General features: G+C 42.9%; 1 protein-coding gene across 1 annotated transcript; it reads right to left on the reverse strand.

The window, feature by feature from the left end:
• Window positions 1-6,391: 6,391 nt before the first annotated feature.
• ELMOD1 (ELMO domain containing 1) lies at window positions 6,392-27,544 on the reverse strand. Its single transcript, XM_044441448.1, has 10 exons — window positions 27,394-27,544; window positions 26,538-26,566; window positions 24,904-25,001; window positions 23,399-23,528; window positions 20,120-20,253; window positions 19,413-19,481; window positions 18,939-18,962; window positions 12,782-12,832; window positions 10,077-10,210; window positions 6,392-6,564 (listed from the first exon to the last, which is right to left on the reverse strand). Exons 1-10 carry the CDS (start codon window positions 27,536-27,538, stop codon window positions 6,392-6,394), a joined length of 987 nt encoding a protein of 328 aa, XP_044297383.1. The 5' UTR covers window positions 27,539-27,544.
• Window positions 27,545-27,954: the final 410 nt, after the last annotated feature.

Raw genomic sequence — 27,954 nt, forward strand, 5'->3', positions numbered from 1 at the left:
CAGACAACATGGCAAACCATGGTGGTATGGAAAAATTGTAGAACAAACCATTGTGGCTTGTGGTTGCTAAAGACCAAACTTACCATGATGAAATACCACAACTGGGCTTGGACAGCACAACAGACCAACAGTGGTGAAAAAAACAAACAAAAAACAACCCTACCATGATTTGTTGTGTTTACTGAGCTGACACCTGTGCATTGCTACTTGCATCGGACACTGTTGCTGTCGGGAGTGAGAAAGACGGCTGATTTGGGCTCATGTCCTCAAGGGCTTCTGGCTGGGCTTCAGAAGAATCAGAAGGAGAAGTGGGAGAGGAACAGGGGGCTGGGAATATGGGCCATCCAGAAACACTGAAACGAGGGAAGTGGAGATGCTGATCTCAAGGCCAAAATCCCCAGGTGGGCAGGGGATAAGCAAGATGTACAGTTAGTGGAAGGGGACTTGGAGCAGGGGAGTTTCTCAGGCACAGACAAGGTGGCCCTGACTCTTGACTCCATGACATGCTGCCTGCAAAGGAAGGTGGCCCAGTTAGAGGATTGGTGTGCAGTGAGAAGATGTGTTCACTTTTAGAAGGCCCTTCCCAAAAGGATGCGACCCAGGCATGCTCATAAGGAGAGTTCCTGGAGATGATTACTAGATGGGGTTCAACATGCTCAGAGATTCATTCTGGGTGTTTTGTGTTTTTGATCAATGAAGAACACTTTGCAAGAAAACAAATGGCTTTGAATACATGGAGGAGGAACCTCAGCCCCTGACAGCCGCTTAGGAAGGATGATAGAGGCCCAGTCAAGGTCACCATGTTTCTTTCCAACTCTACAAAAGCACATGCAAAAGACAAGGTGACATGCCCTGGTGAATTCACCAGACTAGCCATTAGGCTCCCAACAGAATTTTCCTTTTCTGCAAACTTGAAGAATCATTAAAAACAAGAGTGTTTTCGTGCAGGAGGAGAACACCCTACAGAGGAAAAGCTATTTATATTGAAAGCAGTGAGGGTGCTTCCAACGTGGTCCCACTGCTCTACAAACATCGCACCTGCATCCACACACAATTTGAATTACCATTTTCATTGTGTAACACTTAGGAAATGTTTAATGAAGAATAGAAAAATAAGTTTGTAAAATAAGCATCACGGATTTCACATTGCCATAGTAGATGTTATTCTTGGTTCTAAATACTGCGCTGATTGGTAGTTTGTTGCAGCCCTGAAATACAGAGTTACCCCAACAGGGAGATAGAATAGTCTCCTGCTCTTAGAATAGAGCTGCATTTTGCATGACCTTGCAATGAATGAGATCCAAGTTGTCACATACCTGTTGGGAGAAGGGTGAAGAACAATGCATAATTCATTGATGTTGGGATAGTTTCCAACAACGTAACATCTGTTTTTAATAATTCATGCTATTTTATTAGGAATAAGTGGCAGAGAGGTAGTGAACGGCTCAGCAAGTATAGGAAATAATAGCCGTTGGGTCTCATTAGTAAGAATTCCCACTGAACATTCTGACCCAAATACAGTTTTAAATTACATTTTGGGGATAATTAGTCAGAAACCAACTTGCTAAAAAAGGGAGCAGTTTCTGTTGTAATCTGCATGTGCATGTGTGTGCTGTGGTTTTGCAGTTGTGTTGTTCTTGCTAGTGAACCAAAGAAGCTAAAAAGCATAGCACTATGACAAAACCTTGATGAGGCTTGGCCTGCACAATCCAAGCCAATCATTTCACACATTATTAAATTACATTCTATACCCCCAGGGGGAAAGCTCTGTGGGCAGTTCACAATTTAAGTCACCCATCCAGATTTCAACCAGGCCTAATCCTGCTTAGCTTCTAAGATTAGGCAGGATCAGGCACTTCAGGCTATAACAGAAGCTCTGTAGCAAAGTGCATGGACTCAAGTGGGAACTCCAGCCCATCCATGCATTCTGGTAAGTGTACCTGGAAGCCACCCAAATCTGTCACTTTGCATCATAGCATTTTAGGTACACAGCTAAGACCAGAAATGTGGAAGTCCTCAAGGGCCAGAAATTTGTGTTCTTTGGGGAAAAAACCCCTACCTTATAACATTTGTCTGTTAGCTCAGTTTTATTTCCAGGAGCAACTTTCAGCTGGTGTCTTCCAGATGCTGTACATAATTCCCAGCTTTCCTGCCTGGGGCTGATGGGAATTGCAGTCCAAAACATCTGGATGACAGCAGGTTGGGGGAAGCTGTTGCAATGAAGCTGAAGATTATTCAAGTCTCCTGCCAGGGCTCATATCAAATGCCTTGGTGGTGTACTGAGTAACTAGAGCATGTAGGCAGAGAAAATTCCCACCACTGGGTCGGAAAGCTCAATCACACAGATTAGAAGAATAAATCAGGGCACGATCCAAATGGGAGGCTCATGCATCCTAGATCCATCTGTCTTGGAAAGCTGTCTTTGGCTGTTCAGCTGGGGCAGTTCAGAGAGGAAAGAAAGGAGACTGGAGCTCAGAGACTGGAGTTGGGGATCAGGGTTTGTTAGAACAGGAGAGGGGAGCCCTTGAAGGCCAAAGTTTCTCTCATTAATCTTAGAAGCTCCCTCCAGCTTTGGCAAGAACTAATGAAGGATAACACTTTCCAGGACTCAAAGATGGGCCTGTTTAAGCTTTTTGCAACCTGCAAGTCCAAATCCACCAATACCTTCACCAAAATGTGCACTCCAACCTCCCTCCCTTACAGTCAGAGTGGAAGCTACCATTCTTGCTGCCTCTCTGAAGGTGGAAACTCAGTCACAGAAAGGGGCTAATCGAGGTGATCCAGTGGGTAGACAGAGGAAGATACAAGGAAAGACAGGGTACAAGGTGGACAAACAGGCCAAGATCTACAGAAGTCCATTACTAGCCACCAACACCCAGTATAATTTCCAGGTTAACCTCTCCCAGCTTCTCTTTTCTCCCATATAGGCACCACCAAACAGTTGTTGAATGAGCAGGGAGAAGGGGTTCCTAATACCTTGGGGGTACAACTAATTGGAAGTGACCTTGCCAATCTGTTCCAGGACCCCTGGGGAGATACCACCCAATACACCAGTTCCCTTATGAAGAAGGTTACATCACTTGGGGCATTTTAGTTTAGAACAAGGAAAGAAACACAGAGACATGTACAACATGAACCACTTTTCCAGAAAGCTGGGGAAAGGTTCATCTTGGAACTGACAAAATGCTGGAAATACCAGGTACCATCCTAGTGGGGATCTTGTGCCCAAGGCCTTTGGGAGACATCGTCCTTCCTTTGTGTGTTAAGGAGGTGAGAACTTTTGGAGTTGGCCTCAAGGATGCTGGAGATAACAGCAATGCCTACCGACTTGCACCTGGAGTAAATGGCTGGTCCCAGGGACTGGGAGATGGGCTATCACCCCACTGGTCAGCTGACCTAGGCTGCAGGGAATAAAACTTGAAGAAGAGAGCAGCCTTTTGTTCTTCTTTTGGGAGGTTCCATTTTGCTGCTGATTCTCTGGGCTGAAGAGTGCTGTGGCATCACGCATATTCTGTGCAGTGAGAAGTTAGAGTTACTATGTATAGGCTAGGATAGAAGCTGTTTGTTGTTCTGTTGTCCAAGTGAGCCAACATGGCCCTGAGTGGGTTCTTGATTGGCTGTAACTTTTCCTGTGGCTGCTGTCGAATTCACATTTCCTCCTCCCTTCCCCCTCTTCCCTATTTTATCCTTTTTAGAGTCTGTGTTTTAGTCTCTCCACCCTATATTTTAATCTTGGTTTTGTTGTTTGCTGAATCCAGTGGCTGGTCCAGGGTTCTGAGACCAGGGATTTTCTGGGAGTGGGGGATCCCTGCTGGCGTTCTGTCACAACATGACAGGTGGAGAAGCTTATGTATGGTGTGGAGAAAGTGGATAGGGAAGCATTTTTTCTCCCTCTCTCTTAATACTAAACCCCAAAGGGGACATCCCATGAAGTTGGTTGGTGGGAGATCCAGGAGGGATAAACAGTCACTCATTCACACTGTGCATAGAAGCAATTCCACAAGATCTTATGATGGCTACTCCTTTGGATGGCTTTAAAAGGGAATGGGACAAATTCATGAAAGATCGAGCTATCAAGGGCTACTACAGCCTCTGTGAGAGGCAGTATGAGTATGTACACCAGGTGTTGGGGATAAGGTTAGGATAGCACCGTTGCACTCCATATTCTGCTTGTGAGTTGCTCATGGGCAGCTGGTTGGCCACTTTTTGTAGTACGTGGACCTTTGTCTGAACCACATGGCTCTTCTTATATTCTTAGCAGATCCTGCTTTGTTGAGGTTAGCAAGCAATTTTAGTTCTGAAGGATGCTTGGTTATCATGAATGGCCTATATCCTGAAGGAGATGTCCCTTATGAAAACGATTGCTTTACAGCAGGGGTCCTCAAACTTTTTCAATAGGGGACCAGTTGAAAGGCAGCAGCGACCGTAATGGGCTGGTGAGGAAGGGGGCCTGGGTGCGCAGGCCGGTGAGTCATTATTGTATTTTAGATTGAAAATTAATGCACATTATTTAAAAAACCTATGCTTTTTACTCTGGTTTTATTCTATTTTAAACGTTTAAAGCTTTTGAATGATATTTTATCATACTGTATTGTGGAGGCTTAATATTTGTAAACTACTGAAAGTTTTGGCTATTGGACAATATCAAAAATTATTAACTGAATAACTACTTGGCCTCAATCTGCCTGTCCCAAAGGCCTTTCTGAATATACCTGAGCAGCAAAACACACCATCAATATAGGTATTTTAGGTATGAGTCACACACAGATTCCTGTTTGGAGTGATGGAATTTATTCATATAATCCACATATAATTAAGCAGTACCTCAAATTCAATCTTGCTATGCAAGCAGTTTCACAAACTACCTATTAATTGTCAGAAGTTAAAAAAATACCATGGGTATGAAATGCCATGGTAAGTACAGTCAGATATAGACTACACAGAGATTCTCTGGTATTGGAAATTCTAGGAACTGCTCTTCTGCAAGCCCATTTTTCCAAAAAATGAAATGTGTGCATCAGCACTGCCACATAAATGTGCATTTCCTGATCATTTCAAAGGGGTTTGCACAAGAATGTTCCACACAGAATGTGCAGGTTTGTTTCTTCTTCTTCTTTAAAATATCTCTTTGTCCTATGCTTAACAACCAAAGTACTTTGCTTCCTTTCCACCTTGTTTAGGAATTCCTCTTAGCTGTTAGGAACGGAGGTGACAACCCAAATCCAAAATTCAATACTTCAAAAATGAAGAAATATATTTCTGGTTGGTTTTGCTCCCCTAAAGCAGTCAAGCATATATACACACACAAGAAAGCAATTCATTTTGCATTCGGACATGCGGGGGAAAAATAACTCTGCATTTTTAAAGCAGTGTGATTCAGTTTAGCCATGACTGTATGAATACAGTGGCTGTATTCAAATGTGAACTCCAGAGAAAATCCGTCTTCAGAGGTTTGTTTCCTGAACACTGCATTATTTGACCTTTGCTTTTCAATGCAGTCAGTATTCTCAGACTTGTGCAACACCCATGCTTCCATTCTATCAGCTTAGTCTGATTATAAATTCAGTGCATGTTAAAATGACTCCCACATTTGTCTCATAACTTTACTAATTATTTTTCAGGAAGCCTGAATAGTTGCATGAAGAAAAAAAGTTGACTTTTAATGTATCCTTTCTGCATTACGCTCAAGTCACATACACAGTCTTCTAAGTAATATACAAATGCAAAGCATAATCCAGCCAAAGTGAACTTCTTTCAGTCCCACTGGTTTCTCTACGCTAAATTTCAGCACATGCCATTCAAAGTAATGGGACCTGTTTCATTTCATCTGGATTATGCCCATTTTATTTTTTTTTAAATTAGTTGCCATAAAACAGAACAAGTTAAAATTCTTCCACAATACAAGTTTTTCAACTCAAATATTCCACATATACAAAAAAGACCCCCCACAGGTAGAGAAATACAATTCTTTAATTTAATGATTAGATGCTGGACTATGTGGTGGAAAGGCAGCAGCAGGGTGGGTGCATAAGGGTCTTAAAAAATAGAAAAAACATCATACAGGACATCAATCCAGAATGTCTTAACACTGCAAAAGGCTGCAATATGAGCTCTCCATTTTTATGACAAACCCCTCAAAAGAAGAAGTATGAGGAGATGCCAGAAAGAGAAAGAGAGAAAGGTAGAAGGAGAGGGGGAGGGGGAGGAGGAGTGGGGGGGGAGAGGGAGAGAAGGGGGGGGAGAGAGGGAGAGAGAGAGAGAGAGAGATGAATACTGCACCAAGAGGCATGCATATCATCGCTATGGTCATTCAATACATTAGCGATTTATCTCTAGATGGTGGCGTAACACAAGAATGAGGCAGTGTGTTCAAATCAAACGAAGTTGACGATTACAGGTTGATCAGGTTTTCTGAGGCAGCGAAGTGTGGGCACAGGGCCATATCTGGATTCTGGAGCTGTTTGAGGATTTGCTTGTGGAACTTCTCTCGCACACGGTTAAATTCCATGATGTCCAGGGGATCCTCTTCAATCCAAAATTTATGAAATTCGTGCATCAAATAGCCTAAGAGAAGAGAGTCACTCAACTCAAAGTGTTAGAGTACCAGTTCAGATGATCCTTCTTAGCCCATCAACAGCCTGGGCTACTAGTCAAATAATTCAATCTCACCCAGTCACATGTGCCCCCTCAACCATTCCGCAGCCCCCACTGCTGCCACCCTAATTTGGCAAAACAGGAACGATCTTCCTTTTAAAAGAGGCGTGTGCTTCCCGATCCCATATACTTGCCTTAAAGAAAGGTTCAGACCCTTTGCCACTGCTGCATTGCCAAGATTTTAGCAACATAATCAATGGCACTGTGGCAATTATGGCAGGGGTGGAGGAGAGATGTCCTCAGACCTGCTGCCTGTCTTAGCCTAGTTTTTATATGAGCAGTGAGGCCCAGATCCTTACAGAAAGTGCGCAGAATGGAACAAGCTGGGGGAACTTGTAGGGGGCATTGCATCAAGAAGAGCATTTCTTGGCTGTACAAATGGAAAGCACTCTCTGGTGGGTGAGGTCTGGTGTGAGCAGATCAACACCCAAGCTGTCCCTTGCCAAAAGCTGCACTGTTACCCCCAAAGAGTTTTTGAGAAAATTTTCCAACTTGGTACTCTCAAGATGCGTCAGACTACAGCTCCAGTGATTCCTAGTCAACATGTCCAATGGTTGTGCTTTCAGGAAATTATTAGTCCAGTGCATCTCGTGGGCAAAAGAACTTTGTAAGATTTACAAAGGAATTAAACATTTAAAAATATAGAAAACTTGTGTATGGAAACTGAGGGCCACTTCACACGTGCCGTTTTCCTGCATGGTGCTAACCTCCTTTAAGAAGTGTGTAGAAAGCTGGAAATAGCCCAGTATCACCACCGTAAATACAGGTGGTGAAATGGGAGAGAGAGCAACTTTTTGTTGGGGGAAGGCGTGTGTATGGGGGGCACAACACACCAGTGGCACTTTCTATGCTCACAGCCACAAGTTCCATTTACAGTGGTACCTCAGCTCACGAACACCTCAGCTTATGACCAAATCGGGTCGCGAACAGAAATTGCATAAAAATTTTGACTCAGGTTGCGAACTCCACATTGGGTGGCGACCGTGATTGTGGCCATCTCTCCACCCCCGCGAGTGGGGAGATGGCCACAATCATGCTGGGAGCACGGGAGAGATTGTGCCCATCTTTCCCACACGAGCGTGCCTGTGATTGCGCCCGTCTTTCCTGCACGAATGTAACCGCGATCTCGGCCATGCCCGCCAGCACAATCGTGCCCGCCTCCCCCCTGAGCATGCCTGCATTTGCGCCTGTCTCTCCCCCCCTCCCAGTGCGCCTGTGATTGTGCCCATCTCTCCCCCCAGTGCACTGGGATCACGGGCGCGTGCAGGGATGATGGACACGATCGCACTTGTGCTGGGGGTGGTGGGGGGGAGATGACTGCGATCTTTGTTGTTCTTTGTGACTATGCTTCACATTTTTCTGATTAAAAAAATAGTTACAGAACGGATTAACCTTATTTACATTGAACTTTATGGGGAAAATTAACTTGGCTCACGACCAGTTTGGGTCATGACCAGAGTCCTGGAATGGATTAAGTTCGTGAGCCAAGATAACACTGTACCTCCATCCCACATTCCTGTGAGGGGAAAGTGTCCCTCCCCTGCCTCAGCTGTTGCCAAAACTCAATCTGGAAAGTTCTCTCATGGGAACTTTGGGCTCAGCACCATAATAATTCCCTGGGGGTTTTCTTTTCAGGCAACTGATACCTTGTATATGCAACTGCACTGCAATGAGCACCAAGTTATCTTTTATAGCAACACATTTAAAAAGATCACGTAGATCATACTTGATAACATGCATGGTCTGAAATAGCTGTGTTTTTATATTGTAGGCTCCTAAAAGTTGTAGAAATGGACACTTTGGGGTATTTTCCTCCTAAACAGGGGTTATATTTTAAGCTGGGCTCTGGCTCCTTTAATTCCTGGGTGTATACTTAAGAATAGTTTTCCTAAGCTTCTGTGGCTCTTCAGGAGTTGGGTTCTTTGCCTGTTTCAGACACAGGCATATGGGAAGGGTAATGGGATCAGGGGTTGGGTGGAGGTGTCATATGTGTGTGTGTGTGTGTATGAAAAAAGTAATGTATGGAAGCAACCTTGAGCCATCAGGACATAAAATGGTTTTTAGTTGTCTGAAACAGCAAGAACAACTTTATATAAGGGCAGTCTCTGAGTTATGAACATCCAAGTTATGAACAACTTATGAACTGCCATAAAGCCTATTAATGTAAAATAATTAATAATACCATAGAGAAAGGGGAAGCGAAAAGAGAGAGAGGGAAGGCCTCCAATGTATCACCATAGAGAGGAAGCAGAAGGGAAGAGGAGGGCCTCCAAAGAGAGAAGAAGTGAAAGGGCAGAGAGGGAGGCTTGCAAAGTGCGCCTTCCTGCCTCATCCATCTGGAGAGGGAAGTCGCTCTGATCTTTCCTTGCTGAAAAGAGGAGGTGCTGGAGAATTTGGGTGGGGGGGGGCGCTAGAGAGATTCTCAGTGCTTCCATTTTCATGGGGTCCTGTGTCTCTGAACATCACAAATGTAGAGGGCTGACTATATGCAATCCAACTTAAAGACAAATGTCCATTTTCTCAGGAACAGAACTCGTTCGTAACTGAGGGACGGCCTGTACACTGATGTCATTTCACAGGAAAGCTGGGATCAATGCATTTGTAAGGGACTGTGTGAGGATGGAGACCAGCCGGGCTAGCTTCTGATGTTGCTCCACCTTAACATAATTATGGCATGTGAAAAGTGGGAACTGCAGGACAGCAGAGATGAGTAGCAAGTCAGAGGGGCTGTTATAGAAGCAGTGTGGGGGAGAGAAAGATAGGGGAAGAGCAGGGAAAAGCAGGAGTTGGAAGTTCATGCAGTAGAGATGGACCAGGACTAAGGAAACTTTGTTTTTTCTAGGGGTTGATAGAGGCTATAGTGCTATGGAGACAGATTTATTGAGTTGGAGCGTGCAGCAAAAGCATTGATCTCTGCCCAAGACCAAGGCTGAAACTGGAAGATATTTAGTCCTCTTAAGGACTCCAGATTTGTTCAGGTAATTTTGAGGGCTAATATGAGTACAGGAGTTGATCACAGGACTCTTACAACCAACAAAGACTTGATTTTCAAAAAGTCTAACAGAAAACAAAATTAATAAGCATAAGAAAATAAAATAGTATTGCAAAGAATATAGTTGTTTGCTGGTAGATCTCAGGTTCCAATTACTTTATGGTGGTTTGGAGACAATCAACATTTACAGTGGAAAAAGGAAATGCGTTTCTTCTGCTTGAGATTATTAGTTTTCCTGTAGAGCAGATTCAGCTATATAATTTTTGCTGAATGTTGGTCATCCCAAGTCAAGTATCTAATTTAAGAGTGTGATAAATCAATGAAACATATGTTTTTATAACTGATCATCTGCAGTGATGTTAAGGGAAAACATTACTAGCAAAAAACACATAAAATAATTTTTCTTCTCTCTTCCCGCCTCTCTACTTACAGAAGGTCTGCTGGAAATGGGATAATGTTGGTGCTTCTGGGGCGACGTTGTAGAAGTGTGTCTTCAGAGCACCGCTAATAAGCAGGTTATATGCAAGGTCTGTTATGTTAATGCCAACAATAGCAAAAGAGTATCTGAAAGAGACATGTCAAAGAAATAATAAAAGACAAAGAGGACTGAAGAGTCACATCTAGGAAATATACAGCAGGGCCTGCTGCTAAAAGCAATGCTGACACAGCGCATTCATTGTTTTAAAAGCCTAATTGCTGCTTGTTTCATTTATAGCTATATGAGAATCTGCCAAGTCTTGGGAAAAGCTCCTTCCAGTTCCATCACAGTGGCATCCATGGATATAAATCAGTGTGTGTGTTTTTCATCATAGGCAATAACAAAGAGCGCAGGTGTAAAAGGGGTAAACTAGGAGTGAATTACTCCAGGGTGCCAAGCATTGCATTTGTCTGGGGTTCCAGCTGATTGTAGAGCAAGCCTTACACGTGGTAGTTAGAATAATGAAGGTCTGATTCTGCACATGGCTCTCTTTCAGGTCTTCTGAACAGCAATCCATCACTGATGAAAGATTCCATGAGAATGTGTCCTTCCATGACAAAAATACTTCTTTGATAAAAACAGACCCATATTTTGAGGGAGGGGAGGAACCAGAATGAGTGGGGAACAGGGGCCGACAATGGCAGGAAAGAGACATTATTTATATCAAGGCCATTACACCTTTGGGAAGAAAGTAATGCAACAGGACTCTTACAGCATGCCCCCTGGGCATTTATTTATTTATTATCCTTCCCTTAACATCCTCCTGTCCCCTGAAGACAAACCTTCCACTGGCAATTTCCAGGAGAACTGCACTCAACCAACAGACAGCAGCTGAAACTTTCCAGCCAGTCCTTTCAACATGATTTCACAGGGAGCTGCCTTACTGGTCCATCTAGCTCAGTAGCTAGTATCCACTGTTAGCTCTGCTTAGAGGAGACCCAGTGAAAGTAGCTTTGAACACTGGTATTTAAGAAAGATGCAGACAAACTGGAAACAGTTGAGAGGAGGGCAACCAAGATGATCAGGGGACTGGAAACAAAGCCTTATGAGGAAAGACTGAAAGAACTGAGTGTGCGAAGAGAAGGCTGAGGCTGAGGGGAGATATGAAAGCAGCCTTCAAGACTTAAAAGGCTGTCACCCAGAGGACCGTCAGGATCTCTTCTTAAACAACCCAGAGCGCAGGACGAGGCATAATGGGCTCAAGTTCTAAAACTACGGATTAGGGCTGGATATCAGGAAGAACTTCCTGACAACAAAGCCAATTGCCTAGAGAGGTCATGGACTCTGCCACACTAGAGGCATTCAAGATGCAGCTGGACAGCCATCTGAGGGTGATGCTTTGACCTGGAGTCCTGCATTAAGCAGGCAGTTGGACACAATGGCTTCATTGTCCTCTTCCAACTCTACTATTCTACGATTCTATGAAATAAATGATAGTTAAGGTAGCCTTAACCTCCTTAAATCTCATGCATTTCAGGGGGTCTACTCTACACAGAGCTAACACTGGATTCTTGTGGTATTGTCAGTGTTGACTGGCAGTGACTCTCTAGGGTTTTGGGCAGGATGTTCCCTTGAGATGCTAGAGGTCAACCTTGCAACATCATGCATGCAAAGCTGGTGGTCTACTGTCCTCTCTTAGGAAAGCAGGCATAAGGAGATCCATCAGTGGCGCAGCCACCAACCACATACAATGACCCCCAGATTCAGAGCAAGGTAACGCTACGCAGGATTTTTGCAAAATTACTCAACTATTATGCATAGACATTCTTTCAACTGTTCCTCCAATTCCATGTTCAGACTAGCTGATGACAGCATGGAGCTTCATAGAATTGGTAGTCACTACTAGTGGGACTGGCTACTCACCCCTAAGGTGCACCAGCACAAATGCTTGTTCTCCTGGCTGTAGCTAGAGGAGACCCTAAGAATTAAAAGGCTGAAACCTGAAATATTCACAAGGCAAACAGTCACAATCTATGGGAAGTGTGGTGCATCCTACGACATGCACTAGGGCAGTGGTGGTGAACTATGGCCCATGTGGCACATGGGCACACAGAGCCCTCTCTGTCGGCACGCAAGCCAAGTCACCCCAGCATCACCCCGGCAGCCGAGCATCGGATAACAGCGCACACAGGGGCCATGTGCATGCTCCGAAAGGAGTAGTGGCACTGGGCGATGATGTCACGAGCTGTGACTCATTAGCCACGACACGTCCTTGCTTTCGCATGGCCGGTCAGTGCACTGCCAAACGGGGGGGGGGGGAGATTTATTTATTTGTTTGTTTGTTTATTTTTGCTTGGACTGCCTGGGAGTTGTTTTTTCTAAACTAAAACCTCAGTATTCAGGTTTTATTACAGTGTTGGCACTTTGCCATAAATAAGTGGGTTTTGGGTTGCAAGTTTGGGCACTTGATCTATAAAAGGTTTGCCATTGCAGCACTAGGGGGAATGTGTACAAAAATCCTTAGGTTTTTTATGTTACCTTGAGAGACAGCAAACTTAAGCCTGGTCTTATTCTCACAATAGATAACTGAATTTAAGATGAGAAATATTAGAGACGGAAATCAACAGATTTCCTAGTTCTAAGCAAACAGAATGATCAACATCAACAAAAAAGTTCAACATCATGATTATATTACTATTTTGGAATTTTAAACTTACCCAATGGCTTTATCATACTTTTTCTTCTCCCATTCTGCCTTGCTGAATTTGCTGGAAATAAATGAATTCATCAGATGTAGCTGTACAAGTGCAAAATGGATTCTTTCTGCTTAATAACCATTCCCCAGAAAAAAGTTGATTGGCTTGGTTGCCTTTTACACTGACTTGAGTGATTAGAATTTTGCATTCTTTTAAACCCCAGCAGGGACACAAACCCTGAATCTAGTTCAAGTCACTTGCCATATACGACTATCACTGTAGCTTTCTCATCAATGCAATCTAAAAATGTATAGTGACTTAGGTATTCTCTCCGTCAAAGGCAATTTATTCTCTGTGCAGCCTTAAAAAGCATAGTAGGAGGATAGAGCAATTCTGTGTCACTGGTGAAAACAGAAGAAGAATCCATGGAAAGTGCTATTTTTTGTCCAGCTCTGAGTAAGGCTGACTCTTGCCCCTGATATTCTATAAGACAGATGTGACATAAATCACTGGAAACAAGCCTGAGGAACTAACACTGTTATTGGAGTGAGACGATGATAGGGAAGTGGGTTGCCTTCATCATATCCAAACTTACCATGCATCAGGGAGCCAGTTCACACACGGCTAGGCATGAATGCCACATGCAAAGCAAAGCAAAACATGAGACTTGGCCCAAGGGTCTTCCCAACCGTATGTAATCTATGTCATCTGAATGCTCTAATACACTCCAGAATCTAGTGCCCTCTTGATGTGCTAGACTACTGTACCCATAATCCTCAGGTAGCACAGCCAACCCAATAGACATCAGGTTTAAAAAAATTGTATTAGAGCTCTATTTGATCCATCTCTTCTGAAAAAAGGGATCTGGTTGTAGTTGGGGCGTGACGGTAATGAAAGAGAACATAAGCTGGAGGCTCTGTCCTACCCTCCACAGGGCATGTGATGCTGATGCTGGCAAAACATGCAAAACTGGGCCTCAGTTTATTCAACAGAGCCGTTACTTGTTCCTAACTATGCACAGAGCTTAAAACCCACCCTTCTTCACACACATACACACACACACTGACTGAACTGACCTTTGCATCATAAAAAAGGAGCTAATTTATTATTGTATTAGTATTTTTTAAAATTACAAACAATTTCACACTTCGTTACATTTACTTGAAACAGTAAGGCCTTTAAATATGTATTTAAAGTAGTCAATGAAGCTGATGGTCCATATCAGATTCTGAAGCGGTTTTTCTATTTTTAACCTGCTTAAAATGAAGAAGAGTTAGGCCTACAAATGCCAAATTTGTCCTCTATGGCAACATTTGGATGTCACAGTAAACCTGAATTCTTTTAAAAATATGGCTTACTTGAGTGACATGACTCAATTGTTCCCAACTGGTTCCTTCTGCGATAGGGGAGGTTGGACCCGATGGCCTTCATGGCCACTTCCAACTCTACTATTCCATGATTCTATGTATGGCTGAACAAGCCAAGGACTCTTTGTTCCTTGGTTTGGTCAGTGTAATATGCAAACTGGGAATTCTGGTTTGTTTCCCTGCCAAGCTGGAGTCATAAGCAAGGACTGGCTTGTTGTGGGAGAGACAAGCTAGAGTTCCTGGTTTAGATGGCATTCTAACCAAACCAGGGACCGAGAGTTCCTGGCTTGTTTAGCCACTTCCCCTACATTCTGAAAAGGTGTTTTGCCTGGGTAAGATGAATCTTATTGATGTTTGTAAATTATGAAATACGTCACATATACTTGGTAGAATACTTAAGGCTTTTTGAAATTTCCTTTTAAATTAGTTAATGAAACCAACGGTTTTGGAGAGAACTGACAACTACAGAGGCCATTTCCGCTGATTTTGATGCTCTCCTTAATGCAGGCTTTGTTAGCTATTTACATTTTTTGAGGAAAAACAAGATGCAAAAAAGACCTTCATTTTGTTTTTAAGATGCTCACTTCTGCTTCAAAAACTAAAAGTAGAGGACATCAGCCAACAGAAAAGTCTTCAGGGAAACTAATACCACACAACTGTAGAGATGTGTAATTCCCACACAAAATAATGCTGGGTTTAAATCTATTTAAATATCACATCTGGATCTTGGCCTATCTCCAAGGTATAAGCCTTTGCTTGGTAGCTGTTTATGAGTTTTTCAAATGATTTAAATTATTTTTCATTACTTTTTAACTGTATTTTAAGCAGGTCCTTTCTCTCTCTCCATCCAACACCCTCAAACATTCCATGGTGCCTAGAAACCACTCAGCATTCTCAGCCATGGCGAAGTTGTTTAATGTGTCCATTTTCCTTCTTCTTGGGTCATGGACTAGGATCGTGAGCCCTTGCACACAGAGGATTCCCTCCCCTTGTCTTCAAAGGAAAAGATCTAGTTCTTGCGGAGGACTTGTTTACAGAAAGGCCACAAGGGGATTCCATCACACTGGAACCCAGTTCAATTTTCTTGTGTTACTGTCATCGAAGTCTGAAGACTTCAGTCAGGACAAGACTAGCATGCTAGAACCACTCTTACATCTTTGCAGTCTGAAACAGGCCAGTCCTTTCTAAGAGACAAAATCTTAATCAGCACGAAGGCAGGCCAACCAGTCTACAAATCAATGAATACAGACCACCTGGTCTGCTTTCCAACCTTACTGGGAACATTCCATCATGTGCTGACCTATTTATTTTATTTATTTATTAAAACATTTTTATGCCGCCCCATTCGCCGAAGCCTCGGGGCAGCTCACAACAATCTACCTACTCCTGTGATTGCTGACCTATCCTAATCTCTGATGCAAGGCACCAGCAGCGCCCAGGCCTGAACTCATGCATCTGTCTCTGCCTTTTTTCTGCATAGCAAGGGGTCTCCTTGCATATGTGGGAGACCCATGACTGTCTCTGTAGGTGGCCCTGTTTCCTATCCCCCCTTCAGCACAGCAGGACTGGAGCCCAGCTCAGTGTTCCATGAACTCACTGCCTTGATCTCCTTGTACTGGAGCCTGAATGGTACCTCAGCTCTTACCAAAAGGTATGCCACAGCCTATGTCTTAAAATAATCTAAGGCGTGCTATTTTTATGGTATATAAAGAATACTCATCATCACACTGAAATTATATCCTGCCTTTATTCCTCTTGTGAGGAACCCAAGGCTCCTTACACAGTTCCACTTAATCTTCAAACAACAACCTGTAAGTAGGTTAGGCTGAGAGTAAGTGCCTGACCCAAAGTCATATTATTTTATTTTTTGGGTTATTTATTAATTAGATTTCTATCCTAGCTCTGTCTTTTTTTAAAGAACTCAAAGAAGCTTCTATCATTCTTTTCTTCCTGCTTGCAGTCTTATCCCCACACAACAACCCTGTGAGGTAGGCTGGGCTGAAAGTCTGTGACTTGCCCAAAGTCACCCTGTTGGCTCCATGGCTGAGCGGGGACTAGAACCCAGACTGCCTGAGTCCCAGTCCCATGCTCTTAACCACTACACCATAGTGGCTCTCAGGTTATATTATTTAAATACACGTTCAGTTTATAGGTTATAGCCCTTATATATCTATAAAGAAACAGTTGTTCCCATCATTTTGGCTAATGCACATCCTTGAAAAATTGTTTTTTATTGTTTGGTGCTGCTGCAACAATGATAAGTTCTCCTGATTTTTCATAAATACCAGAAAGCAGCAGAAATCCCTCTTGCCAACAATAATTAATGCCCACCCAGCTTTAAATATTAATACATTAATTTCATATCATTACCACCAGAATTTTAATAACAAATATACACTGTAGAAGATGTATATCTCTAGAATTATTTCTGTCACTGCTGGATGCTTTTAAATGAAAAACTGCACACACAGTCATAACACAACACCCAAAGTATTTTTAAGACAAGCAGCGAAAGGATGACAGGATGATTTGATTTACAACTTGACCATTCACAAAATAGAATTAGGTTCTGTCCATACGGCTGCTGAAAACAGTAATATACACAACTCTGAATTCTAGAACCTAATCACCAAGGGCCAAAAGGCTCATAATCACATATTTTAATCTTTAAGTGGATATTTCTGCCAAGAAGAGATTTTAGGGGGAACAGATGCCGTTTATTACACATGACACCAGAAGGTTAAAACAGGATGAGATGCTGCAACCTGTAAGGAAGCAAAAGTGATATGGCTAAATACGTTTTGATGCCGCATTTGTTTAATTTCTCCAAGGCACTGCCACATACATAATGTGACCTAGCACACTTATATGCATCATGTGGTGAAATGTAGCGGTTGCACTTCAGGATAACCATCTGCCAAGAAATTATCTCTGGGAGCAAGAAAGCATTTCTGTTAATGATCTAATAAATAAGGGCTTGTTATGGCAGGAGGGTAAAGGGGTTAGCCACATAGTCTGTGATTCTGGTTTAGAGCTTCAGTACAAGGGATGGGTGAGGAATTTGCTCAGATGCACCAAATTCACACTTCCTGAACCATCACACACAGTGAAATGTGGGTAGTTTGCAATATTTGCCATATGATGCAGCTTGCTAGTTTTGAAATGCACCCAAAAATGCTTATAATGTGGAAAAGGAGCAAAACAATTATAAATTGGCAGTTGGTACTAAATTTTATCAGCTAAATGTGAAGGACACTTAAAAAGGATTCCTCTAGCTTGAAAACAAGGGGGTGCAAGTGGTATCCATAATCTCCTAAGCTGCTAAACTCTCCTATCTACTCCGGCTCTCTAATTCCAAGAATTTAGAAACATAGAAACAGAGTGAGTCAGAAGGGGTCTCCTGAGCCATCTAGTCTGACCCCCACCTCCAGCTGCCTCCACCCATGACATGATTGCCATATGCATTCAACTGGGTACCCTTCAGATGTGTTGGACTGTCAACTCCCATCATTCCCATTCTCATGCTTGTCCCATTCCCATTCTCATCCACCTGTGGATGGCACTAGGATTTGGGAAGACTGAATTTAATGATGCTTGGCTAAAGTGTTCTCTGCCGCCTTGGCCAGATGTGCTGGCTGGAAGGAATCACTGGGAGAGGAGGGTGGGAGGAAGATGCCTGCCAGATAGGCTGAAACTGCATTCCCCAGCCTTGTGCCTTCCAACTGTTTTGGACTCCAACTGACATTAGCCCAGACCAACATGGCCAATGGCCAGGACTGCTTGGATTGGTGGTCCAAATCATCTGAAGGTTACTACGCTGGGTAAGACTGAGCTAAGAAGGGAGCTAATGGCTCAATGTCCCCCAGAAAATCTGATCTCAATGCACTGATTCTGGCATGCTCCTCCAAAAGAAGAGGCAAGCTGATCCACTAGCTTCTCTGAAATGACAAGCTAGGATACTCTGGAGAAAGCAGGAGGAATGTAGCTCTCTGCTTCATGCAGCGGGGTACCATCTTTCCTTGAAAGAAGATCTGTGAAGGCATCAGGTGGGAGGGGAAAGATGCACGAGCAGATACACACTCAAAGATGGGTGAGGCCAGTTGAATTGTGGAGTCAAAGGGGGGCTAATATGCCACCCAACCTAACTCTCTGCTCGGTGAAGAAAACGTAGTTCCAGGGAAGGCGGGCGGCCCAATGTCAGTTGGGTATCCTTGCCAAATTTTAGCCTGAACTTTAAAGGGGGTGTCCATGGTGCTGAATCATTCCTTGAAAGTTCAGAGTAAAATCCAGAGTCAATACATAGCCCTGCTGACACTGAAGTGAGGAGCTTCCATGGAACATTCTCTGCTCAGAGTCATCCAAGGGACCAAGAAGCCCACTCCATAGTTCTTGGTCCTAAACTGCTCTGACTTTTAAGAAGTTTCTCCTAATGGTCAACCTAAATCTATCCTCCTGTTAGATCTAGTCTTACCCTCAGAGCCAGCAGAGAACATGGCTTTGCCCTCTTCTCTTCTATGTCCTATGCTTAAGGACTTTATCATGGCTTTTGCTCTCACCTTCTTTCTTCAGGATAATCATCCCAAGTTCCTCCAACTTTTCCTTGTGGAGCATCTTTTTTATGCTGCTCTTCTCTGAATGGGGAAGATGCAGTCATTCCTCACACACAGATCTGATTGCAAGAAAAGGTCACAACCCGCCCCTTCTTTGGGGGGACCTCTTTGTATTTGCTCTTCCCCTTCTCCTAGAATACAGCCTAAGTCTGCTACAAAGCCTGGTTTCAAAGTGAATAAAATGCAAAAGAAAAAAAATACCTTAACTCCTCTTTAGTGACTTCCCTTCAATGTGAAAGATGAGAAAAAGAAAGAAAAAATAAATTTTAAAATCAATATACACATGGATTAAAGTCAATGTATTAACAAGTAAAATAAATGTGCAGAATGTGCGGTCTCCATGCTCTCCAATCTAAGAAACAGACACGGGATCTTATTAATGAATTATATTTACATCTCAGCTTTTTTTTCCTTTCAAGGAATTCAAGGCAGTCTATACAATCTTATCCAACAACAACCTTGGAAGGTAGGCTGGGCTGAGATTCTGTGCCTGGCCCAAAGTCACTCAGTGAGCTCCATGACCCAGATCTCCTGAGTCCCAGTCCCGCACTCTTAACCACTACACCACACTGGCTCACAACAATACATGGACAGTAAAAGGTATGCAAATTCGTTACCAGAATGATTTATTTATTAGATGAGACTTTTTACAGCTTCAGTGCTAAACACCATTACCTGTATTTTGGTTGAAGGGAGTCAGAGAGAATCTGCTGAGCTGCGGCAGCGTCACGTTCAGCAAAATATCTAGAAGGAAAACACATTTCAGTTTTTAATGATACCTCTCAAAACAGCTGCAGGTGCATTCCCCCCATCTCAGGAACAGAGTCCCAATTCATGCAAGCTGAAATAGCAGTGCCACCTTATACAAGTCTGCTTAATCCCTGGTAGGGAATTTAGGGTGGCAGCCTAAATTGGACATATAATCTTCATGCGGTGCTGTGAGCCGCTCCCCTCCAATAATACAGACCTTGATGTGTGAGGTGCGCTCATATTTAATATACTCTAAATCGAGGCTTATGAATGTAGCAGAAGCAAGGAAAAATTCTGGTAGTTCATGCACTGTTCCAGAAGTTACAGCATTACCAATCAATGGCAAAATAAGCATGTCATGCAAAGAGCAGATGAGGGAAAGATAAAAAGAGACTGAAGACTTTTGTTAAATACTGTAGACTTTTTAAATGACTATTAAGTAGATACAAAATATTGTTTTAATTGGATGTGAAATAGTTTGTGCATAAAAAGGATTAATTCCTCAGCAAGATGGATGGAACTGAATGAAATAAGGTAGGAAGTCTCCAAGCATTGCGAGAATTGTTACAAGTCAGAAATGTATCAAGGGAAACATAATTTGTTCCCTTTAAAAGGAACCAAAGTATACTTACAACAAGTTATATAACCCCAGGAGGCCCATTCCTCTGAAGTCTGTTTTAGGATCATCACCCTGGAAACCAATTTCACACCACTGCTTGGATATCCGAGCTTCCAATGGGGAATTGGGTTTCAGTGATTTCCATAGCTACAGAAGGGGAGAGGGAGGAAGTCACAGGTACATTACAACAAGGGACATCTGTGGGCTGACATTTCTGAAATCTTTACTTTCCTTGTTATGCCCAGCATTCAGAAGATCCTGGGGCAATGTGCCAAAGAGATCAGGCAAAAAAACTCCTCTGACACAGCAGACATTTCAAAAATGGCTTCTGGGAAATCCTGCTTGGCTGGAAGCAGATATAGCACAAAACACTTGACAGGGGGACTCACTGCATATTCATTGGTGTTGCACAAACCCAAAGCAGTTTATTTAGTTGCAAATTGCAGAGCGCTTCCAAAGTGCAAGGGGAAGAAGCTGCCTTGATTCCCCAAGGCTGGAGAGAATCATTTTCCCTGATGTCAAATTCATAAGGGCACAACAAATAGAAGAGGAAAATAGAAAGGAACCTGCACTGGAGATCTCAGACAGACTTGAGGGACAGGCCTCAGACTGCTAGAATCCTGGAAAGGTAAAGGCTTGGGATGGTTTTACTCCTTAAGAGAAATGCGATAAGCATCTTTGCAAAAATCCTGTGCATAATTCACTTGACTTAATTTTTTTTAGTTTAATGTTTCATTGTTAGGTTTATGCTTTTGGTTTAATATGAGTGTTTTAAATCGTATTTGATCTGCTTGCAACATGCAAGCTTCTGAGTTGGATCAGATCAAGATTGGCTTCATTTGGTCCAATATTTTCTTTCCAGTCAGATATCTTACCCACCCAGGAACCTCAAAATCGGGGCAAGTTTGACAGAATCTGTCTCCAGAGCTCTGTCTCCAGTTTGCTACTTGCATTTGAGGGCAATAAATGAACCTTTTCATGAGCTGAAAAAACACAAAGAACAGGCCACAGAGGCCTGCAGGTAACAGAGGCTGATACATCAGACACCCATGAATTGTGTAAGTTGTAAGCCGCCCCGAGGCTTCGGCGAATGGGGCGGCATAAAAATGTTTTAATAAAATAAATAAAAATAAAAATTTGCCCAACTCTTTAAAGACAACCAGACAGTGAGTTAGAGGGATGTAGAATCACAGAATAGCAGGGTTGGAAGGGGCCTATAAGGGCATTAAGTTCAGCTCCCTGCTCAGTGGAGGACTGCAAGCTAATGCTTTGCTGTCTCTACTGTGGGAGAGCCCACAGCATCCCCAGGTCATTGGTTCCATTGCTGTACTGCTCTAACAGTCAGGAAGTTTTTCCTGATGTCCAGCTTGAATCTGGCCTCCTGTTACTTAAGCACATTATTCCACATCCTGTGCTCTGGGATGACTGAGAAGAGATCCTAGCCTCCTCCTGTGTGACAACCTTTCACGCATTTGCAAAGTGCTATTAATTATTATTTCTAATGGCAGAAAGTGAAGAGAAACAGTAACTAAAGAGCCTCTTGATGCGGGTGAAGGAGGAGAGCGCAAAAGTTGGCTTGAAACTCAACATTAAGAAAACTAAGATCATGTCATCCGGTCCTCTCACTTCCTGGCAAATAGATGAGGAAGAAATGGAGGTAGTGACAGATTTTATTTTCCTGGGCTCCAAGATCATCGCAGACGGGGACTGCAGTCAAGAAATTAAAAGATGCTTGCTCCTGGGGAGGAGAGCTATGGCAAATCTAGACAGCATACTAAAAAGCAGAGACATCACCCCGCCAACAAAAGTGCGTATAGGCTATGGTTTTCCCAGTGCAATGATTAGCTGTGAACGCTAAGGAAGACTGAGCGCAAAAGGATTGAGGCCTTTGAATTGTGGTGCTGGCGGAGACTCCTGCAAGTCCCTTGGACCACAAGGCGATCAAACTGGTCAGTCCTAGAGGAGATCAACCCTGACTGCTCTTTAGAAGGCCAGATCCTGAAGATGAAACTCAAATACTTTGGCCACCTAATGAGAAGGAAGGACTCCCTGGAGAAGAGCCTAATGCTGGGAACAATAGATGGCAGAAGAAGGAGGGGACAGTGGAGAATGAGGTGACTGGATGGAGTCACTGAGGCAGTTGGCCTGAGTTTAAGGTCTGGGGAACGGTGGAGGACAGGAAGGCCTGGAGGAATGTTGTCCATGGGGTCGCGAAGGGTCGGACACGACTTCGCGACTAACAACAACAAAGTTATTATTATTATTAATTTCATTTCTATACCACTTGTAACTGGAGCGCTTTGAAAGGTGGGCAACAATATCCTATCTTTTCTCAGTCTTCTCTTCTCAAGGCTAAACATGCCCAGCGCCTTCAGTCTCCACTCACAGGACTTTGTTTCTAGTCCCTGGACTATCCTTGTTGCCCCGACCACACTTTTTTTTTAGAGGGCCAACAAGGGGTGAAGTGCCTTTTCTTTTGTAACCCTTGTACTGTTTTCCTGATTTAAATCATCATTCCCAAAGCTGCCAAAAATAAAGATGCTTGCATTTAGATCTAGAAAATGGAACGGAGTGTGTGAAATCCCCATCCAACAGCACCGTTGCAGCAATCAAGTCCAAAGCCACTGAAGGCTGCCTCAAAGTTAGTAAAAAAACAACAAACAAACACACAAACAAAAAACAAAACCAAAGACTGCAACTCCTTTCAGATATTCACCACCTAATTCAGGTAAATAGACTGATCTCTCAATACAGGAAATATCTTAATGGTATGAGTTTCTCAACAGGAGAACAAGTTGCCTCAAGAGGTGGTGAGTTTGCTTTTGCTGGAGATATTCAGAGAGGTTGGACTACCTTCAGTCAGGATGCTAATAGACTTGGATCTTGCACTTCTTTGAGCAAGGATTAGAGGATCGCCAAGCTTCCTTCCACACGAGAAACTTTTGGTGGAACTGTGAGTGCATGGTTTTTATCAACGCTCTATGGCAAGGGTCCTCACATTTTTTCAACAGGGGGCCAGCTGAACGGTGCCAGCAGTGCACGCGGGCCAGTGAGGCGGTGCTGGTGATGCACGCGGGCCAGTGGGGGAGCACGCAGCCACGCACGGCAGCAAGCCACTGTCTCCCCGCGCACGCGGGCCGCAGCGGGGCGTGAGCACAGCAAGTCCACAACCTCTCAGGAGGGCCGGATAAATGGGCATGGTGGGCCGGATCCGGTCTGCGGGCCGTAGTTTGAGGAGCCATGCTCTATGGCAATCAAAAAAGCTCTTTGAAAAGGTGACTTCATTGCTTACCTTCAGAAGCATTTCTTCATGCTGGGAATCCTCAGAATCATAGGGCTCTCTACGTAGTTTTTCAACCTCAGCGATCAAATTTCTGTACCCTACGATCTGTAGGAGGCAGGCCTGCAAAGACACACCTAGCCTAGAGTGAGAAGACAAGCAAAACAACAGTGAGATAACACACTGCACTTAGCCATTTGGCTTTGCAAGATTAGCATTACCACACTGTGGTGCTACACGCGGATCCTCTTCCACTATGGAAAATGTATTCACTGAGAAAAGCAGAAGGCTGTGCTTAAAAATCTGACTTTCTATTTCATTTGTATTATTCTGGCTGAGCTAGGAGCAGTGAAGCTTTGATGTGACACTGCAGGAGGGAGGGAGGGAGAGAACGATGCCACCTCTCCAAGGCTGTGCCATTTTAAAATCTGCTTTGAGATTTGCTGCTCCCCTGCAAGCCTTGCCTTTCAGAAGGCCTGAGAAAAACCTGGAGTGGTTACGTGCAATAGCTGAGCATTATGCTGGGAAAGGAGAGCGCGGCAGTATACAATTTTGCAACTGCACCAATAGCTATGCAGGCTGTGGGGTGATGGGAATTCTAGTCCAACACATGGGTGATGGGAATTCTAGTCCAACACATCTTAAGGGTATCAGGTTGGATGAGGCTGGGCCAGCCACAAACATGAAGCCAGTAATGTAAATGTTACTATAAAGATAGAGAAAAATTGGCAAGAGGGCCAATTTTTCAGCTTCCAGTCTGCTGGCTGCTATCCTCTGACAATTCAGATGCACACAGAATTGTCTGTGTGTATCCTGCAGGAATCACAATGTAATAGAGCATCATAGATTCTCCAAGACATACTCTTACCCATTTCTATACCTGCTAGGACAACAGTCAATCTCTAATTTGTGGGATGTCCTCCTTTGTATTTGGACAAATTCTATCCCTAGGAGACATTTCAGGCATTAAGCAGACACAATCCTGGGCTTGTCATTGAGTGTACGTTCATCATGGCTTCTTGGTGCATGCAAGTTTATGATTCAAAAATGGATTGGCTCTATTCACACATTAGATTGCTATGTGCACACCAAAGAACCAGGTGCACACAAAAAGCATAAATAAGCAAAACTCAGAAAAGTCACATAGGAAAGATTGCTTAGCCATTGCCAATTAATCAATTCCATGGAGGAAGTACTTAGCCGGGGCAGCACAATTTGTGAGCAGAACACAACTAAAGAATCAAAAGTGCACAAAATATCTCTTGAGATTCTACATGAGAAAGACAACCCCAAAGAGATGTAGAACAAAGCTTATGCATATATATATACATACACACACACACATATATACACACACACACACACACATATAGAACAACTATAAATAACTTGAATATACAGAATAACTAACTCTCATGCCTGCCCAAAGAGTGTGATTCTAGTGGGTGGATTTCAAATACATTAAACAAAGAAACAAACAACACACACAATTGCTATTTCTACATTAACAAACTTACTGTGGGTTTACATCCGGGTTAATCTTTTTCAGTTCCATGATGGCGTCTATAGTTTTTTCAATAGCATCTGGATGAACACTTACTGAATTTTGGAGCAACTGAAAAAAAGAATGTAACTCATATTTGTTTATTTATTTAGAAAATTTGTAGGCCGTCCATTACTGTTGTCTCCGGACAGCTTACAACAATATTTCAATCCTAAATAAAATAAGTTAACTATTCCACACTGAGCATAAAATTAATCTATTTAAAATAAATTAAATAAATCTAACACAATTAAAATCACTATATGTTAAAATATTGGTCAAATAAAAAGGTCTTGACCTGGCGCTGAAAAGCATATAATGTTGGTGCCAGGCGGACCTCTCTAGGGAGCGCATTCCATAGTCATATCAGTTACTCCCATTGAAAGTGAAATGTAACAGACATGACTGGATTTAAGTGAGGTGGAGGAATAACATCCCAGACCTGGGATTCTATATATGCACGCATGAATTACTGTCACCTTTCTATGTAAACCATTCTGAGAACTTTTGCTAAAGGAAAGTAAGTAAAAGCTTAAATAAATACTTAAATAAAAATTGCCAACCCCATCAATAAGCTAATATTGCGTCTCTGCAAGCAGGTGCATAGGCAACAGGTGGAACACTGCTAGTCACTGTTTGGCGGCCTCAGCTCCCATCAGCCAAACGAAATTGGTAGCCGCCTACTTCACAAAGGCATCACTAGGAAAAGTAAACTTGGCAAAGGCTGAAAATGTATCTGACTTGCTAAGACCTATTCTAGAAGCACTTAACAATACCTTATCTCTAAGCGGTCCTTATATTTTTAATGATTGTAAGCCATCCTGAGATGCTATGCATAAGGGATGGCATACAAAAGTTTTTTTATACACACACACACACACACGTATGTATGTATTTATGTATATTTTTACTGGATTATTCTGTGTGATTACCCTGGCATATGCCATGTCTGATAAAGCCTATTACTACAGTTCACTTTCATAGTGTTTGTTCATCATGGAAAGTATTCTGCAAATTACCACCTGAGTGATACATCACAGCAGTCCTCTGAGGAAGACTGGGGTGAAAGACCGTAGCTTGCCAAAAGTTATCCACAGATGTCAAGCAGGGATTTGAACCTGGAATTCTTCAAGGCATCACACAGCTTTGACTTGGTCAATGCAGCCAGAGGACTGCCTTCCTCACATCCCGGCTTACTGGCTCCTTCGGTGTATTCAGGCATGATTCACCATAAGAAGCTAGCACCGTGATAAATAAGTAAGCTAGCAAAACTGTGGGAAATCTTATTACAACATTGGATAAACTGCTAATGAACTGGGAAAAGAGGAAAACATAGCATGGAAAGTTAGGTTTCCACCAAGGCAACATGGTGTGGTGATTATTACATTGGTCTAGGCAGCTGGGAGATCCAGGTTCTTGTCCTTGTTCAGGCATGAAGCTCACTGGGTGTCTTTGGCCTAGTCATGGATACGCAGTCCAATTTACCTCACAGGATTATTGTTGTGAAGATAAAATGGAACTGTATAAGCCACTTTGGGTTCCTCACAAGAGGGAAAAAAGGCAGAATATAAATGCAAATCATAGCAGTAAGAGTAGTAGTAGTAATACCTTATTTTTCGAATTCCTCAATGATGTTTCTGTTAAGAAAACACATTGGAAACTTAAAGTTCATTAGATTTTAGCATTTTCAACAATGTAGCAAAAATGCAACTCCATAAAAATAGTGTATAATTAATATAATATGATCTAAAATGATAACAAGTGGAAGAAGAGAACGATAAAACAAGTGGACATGATACACAGAGAGTTCTTGCATCAGTAGAATGAAAAATTAACTGTTTGTTGGGATGTGAAGATCCAGTAGGAATCTGCCACTTTTGTGCCCTCTCTTGTACCTTCCGGTACTTGGCCTGAGTCAGGAAGCGAACAGAGCTGAGATCAAGTCCGTTAATGTTTGGTAAAACTAGCAGCTTCTTTGTCCAAGGTATAAAAGCCTGCAAGTCATGAGGGCTGAAGAAGAGCTCTGGACAGCAGGAATATGGTTTAAAATGCTCATGTGCTACACACCCCCCCACCCCATTTCCTTGCTTGTAAAAATCCAGGCAAGGAAAGCTTCATGGACATGCTTGGACTCGCTTCCTACTGAATGTCCATGCAAAAACTCAGCATGAGGTGGACTTGGGTGAGAAAGCCGCCCAAAGCTGGGGGACCCAAGCCAAGGAAATCCCACAGATTCCCACCACCAAAGCAGATTCTCCACACATCGCTAGTCTCCGGTCAGGTAAAATACATTTTTTATTAATTAGACGGGTAACATTCTGCACAAGAAAACATTCTGAATGTAAGCTAAATGTTTAAACTAATTTAAAGCCAAATAGCAGACTCCCCTATACTTACAAAGAAAGGGAGGAATACCCAGAACACAACTGAAGCAAGCTCCAAAGTTGTTTTTATTTAAGCTTACCAATTTTCATAGTTCTGGCAGCTCCAGGTTTGATATTGTAGCAGATCCTTTGCAGTTCACACCGTCCTGTCAGTTTCCTCACCACAAATTTCAGGCAGCGCCACAAGCATTTGCAGTAGAAGTAGAGGCACACCTGGACAAGCATTCTGCCAAAGGAATCCTTAAAGTGAGAATCGGTGACAAGTTCCTCAACTTTGCAAAAAGTACTTTTTGTAATCCTTAGCAGCAAGCTAGAGAAGATGTCTCATCCTTTCAAGTACCTTTGAAAAATGATTCTTTGAATGCAGCTTTCTACCTTGGCCTACCTACTGTCTGTCTGGAGAGATTTTTTTTTCTTTTAAGTGACTGTGGCAAACAAAGTTCATTAACCATTCTCAGGGAATAATCACCCCAAAGTGCTTCAATTCTGAGAAGCCTACCCTCTTTGAATATATGCATATTCATGCAGTTGGCCCTATTTAAAATGCGAATGAAGAGTACAGCTAAATTTCTGTAGTGCTACCATCAATGCGTAAAGCTGCAGACCAATATGCTTTGTATGCAACAACATATTTCAGAGCA

The sequence above is a fragment of the Varanus komodoensis genome, unplaced genomic scaffold, assembly GCF_004798865.1.
Source record: "Varanus komodoensis strain SLA01 unplaced genomic scaffold, ASM479886v1 scaffold4, whole genome shotgun sequence".
Classification (NCBI taxonomy): Eukaryota; Metazoa; Chordata; class Lepidosauria; order Squamata; family Varanidae; genus Varanus; species Varanus komodoensis.

Coding starts and splice junctions, on each gene's coding strand:
- ELMOD1 (XM_044441448.1), bottom strand. CDS start 27,538: ATGCTTGTCCAGGTGTGCCTCTACTTCTACTGCAAATGCTTGTGGCGC. Junction 25,002..26,537: donor TGAGGAATTCGAAAAATAAG/GTATTACTACTA, acceptor TCTTTTTTTCAG/TTGCTCCAAAATTCAGTAAG. Junction 12,833..18,938: donor GTCACTAAAGAGGAGTTAAG/GTATTTTTTTTC, acceptor ATTTATTTCCAG/CAAATTCAGCAAGGCAGAAT.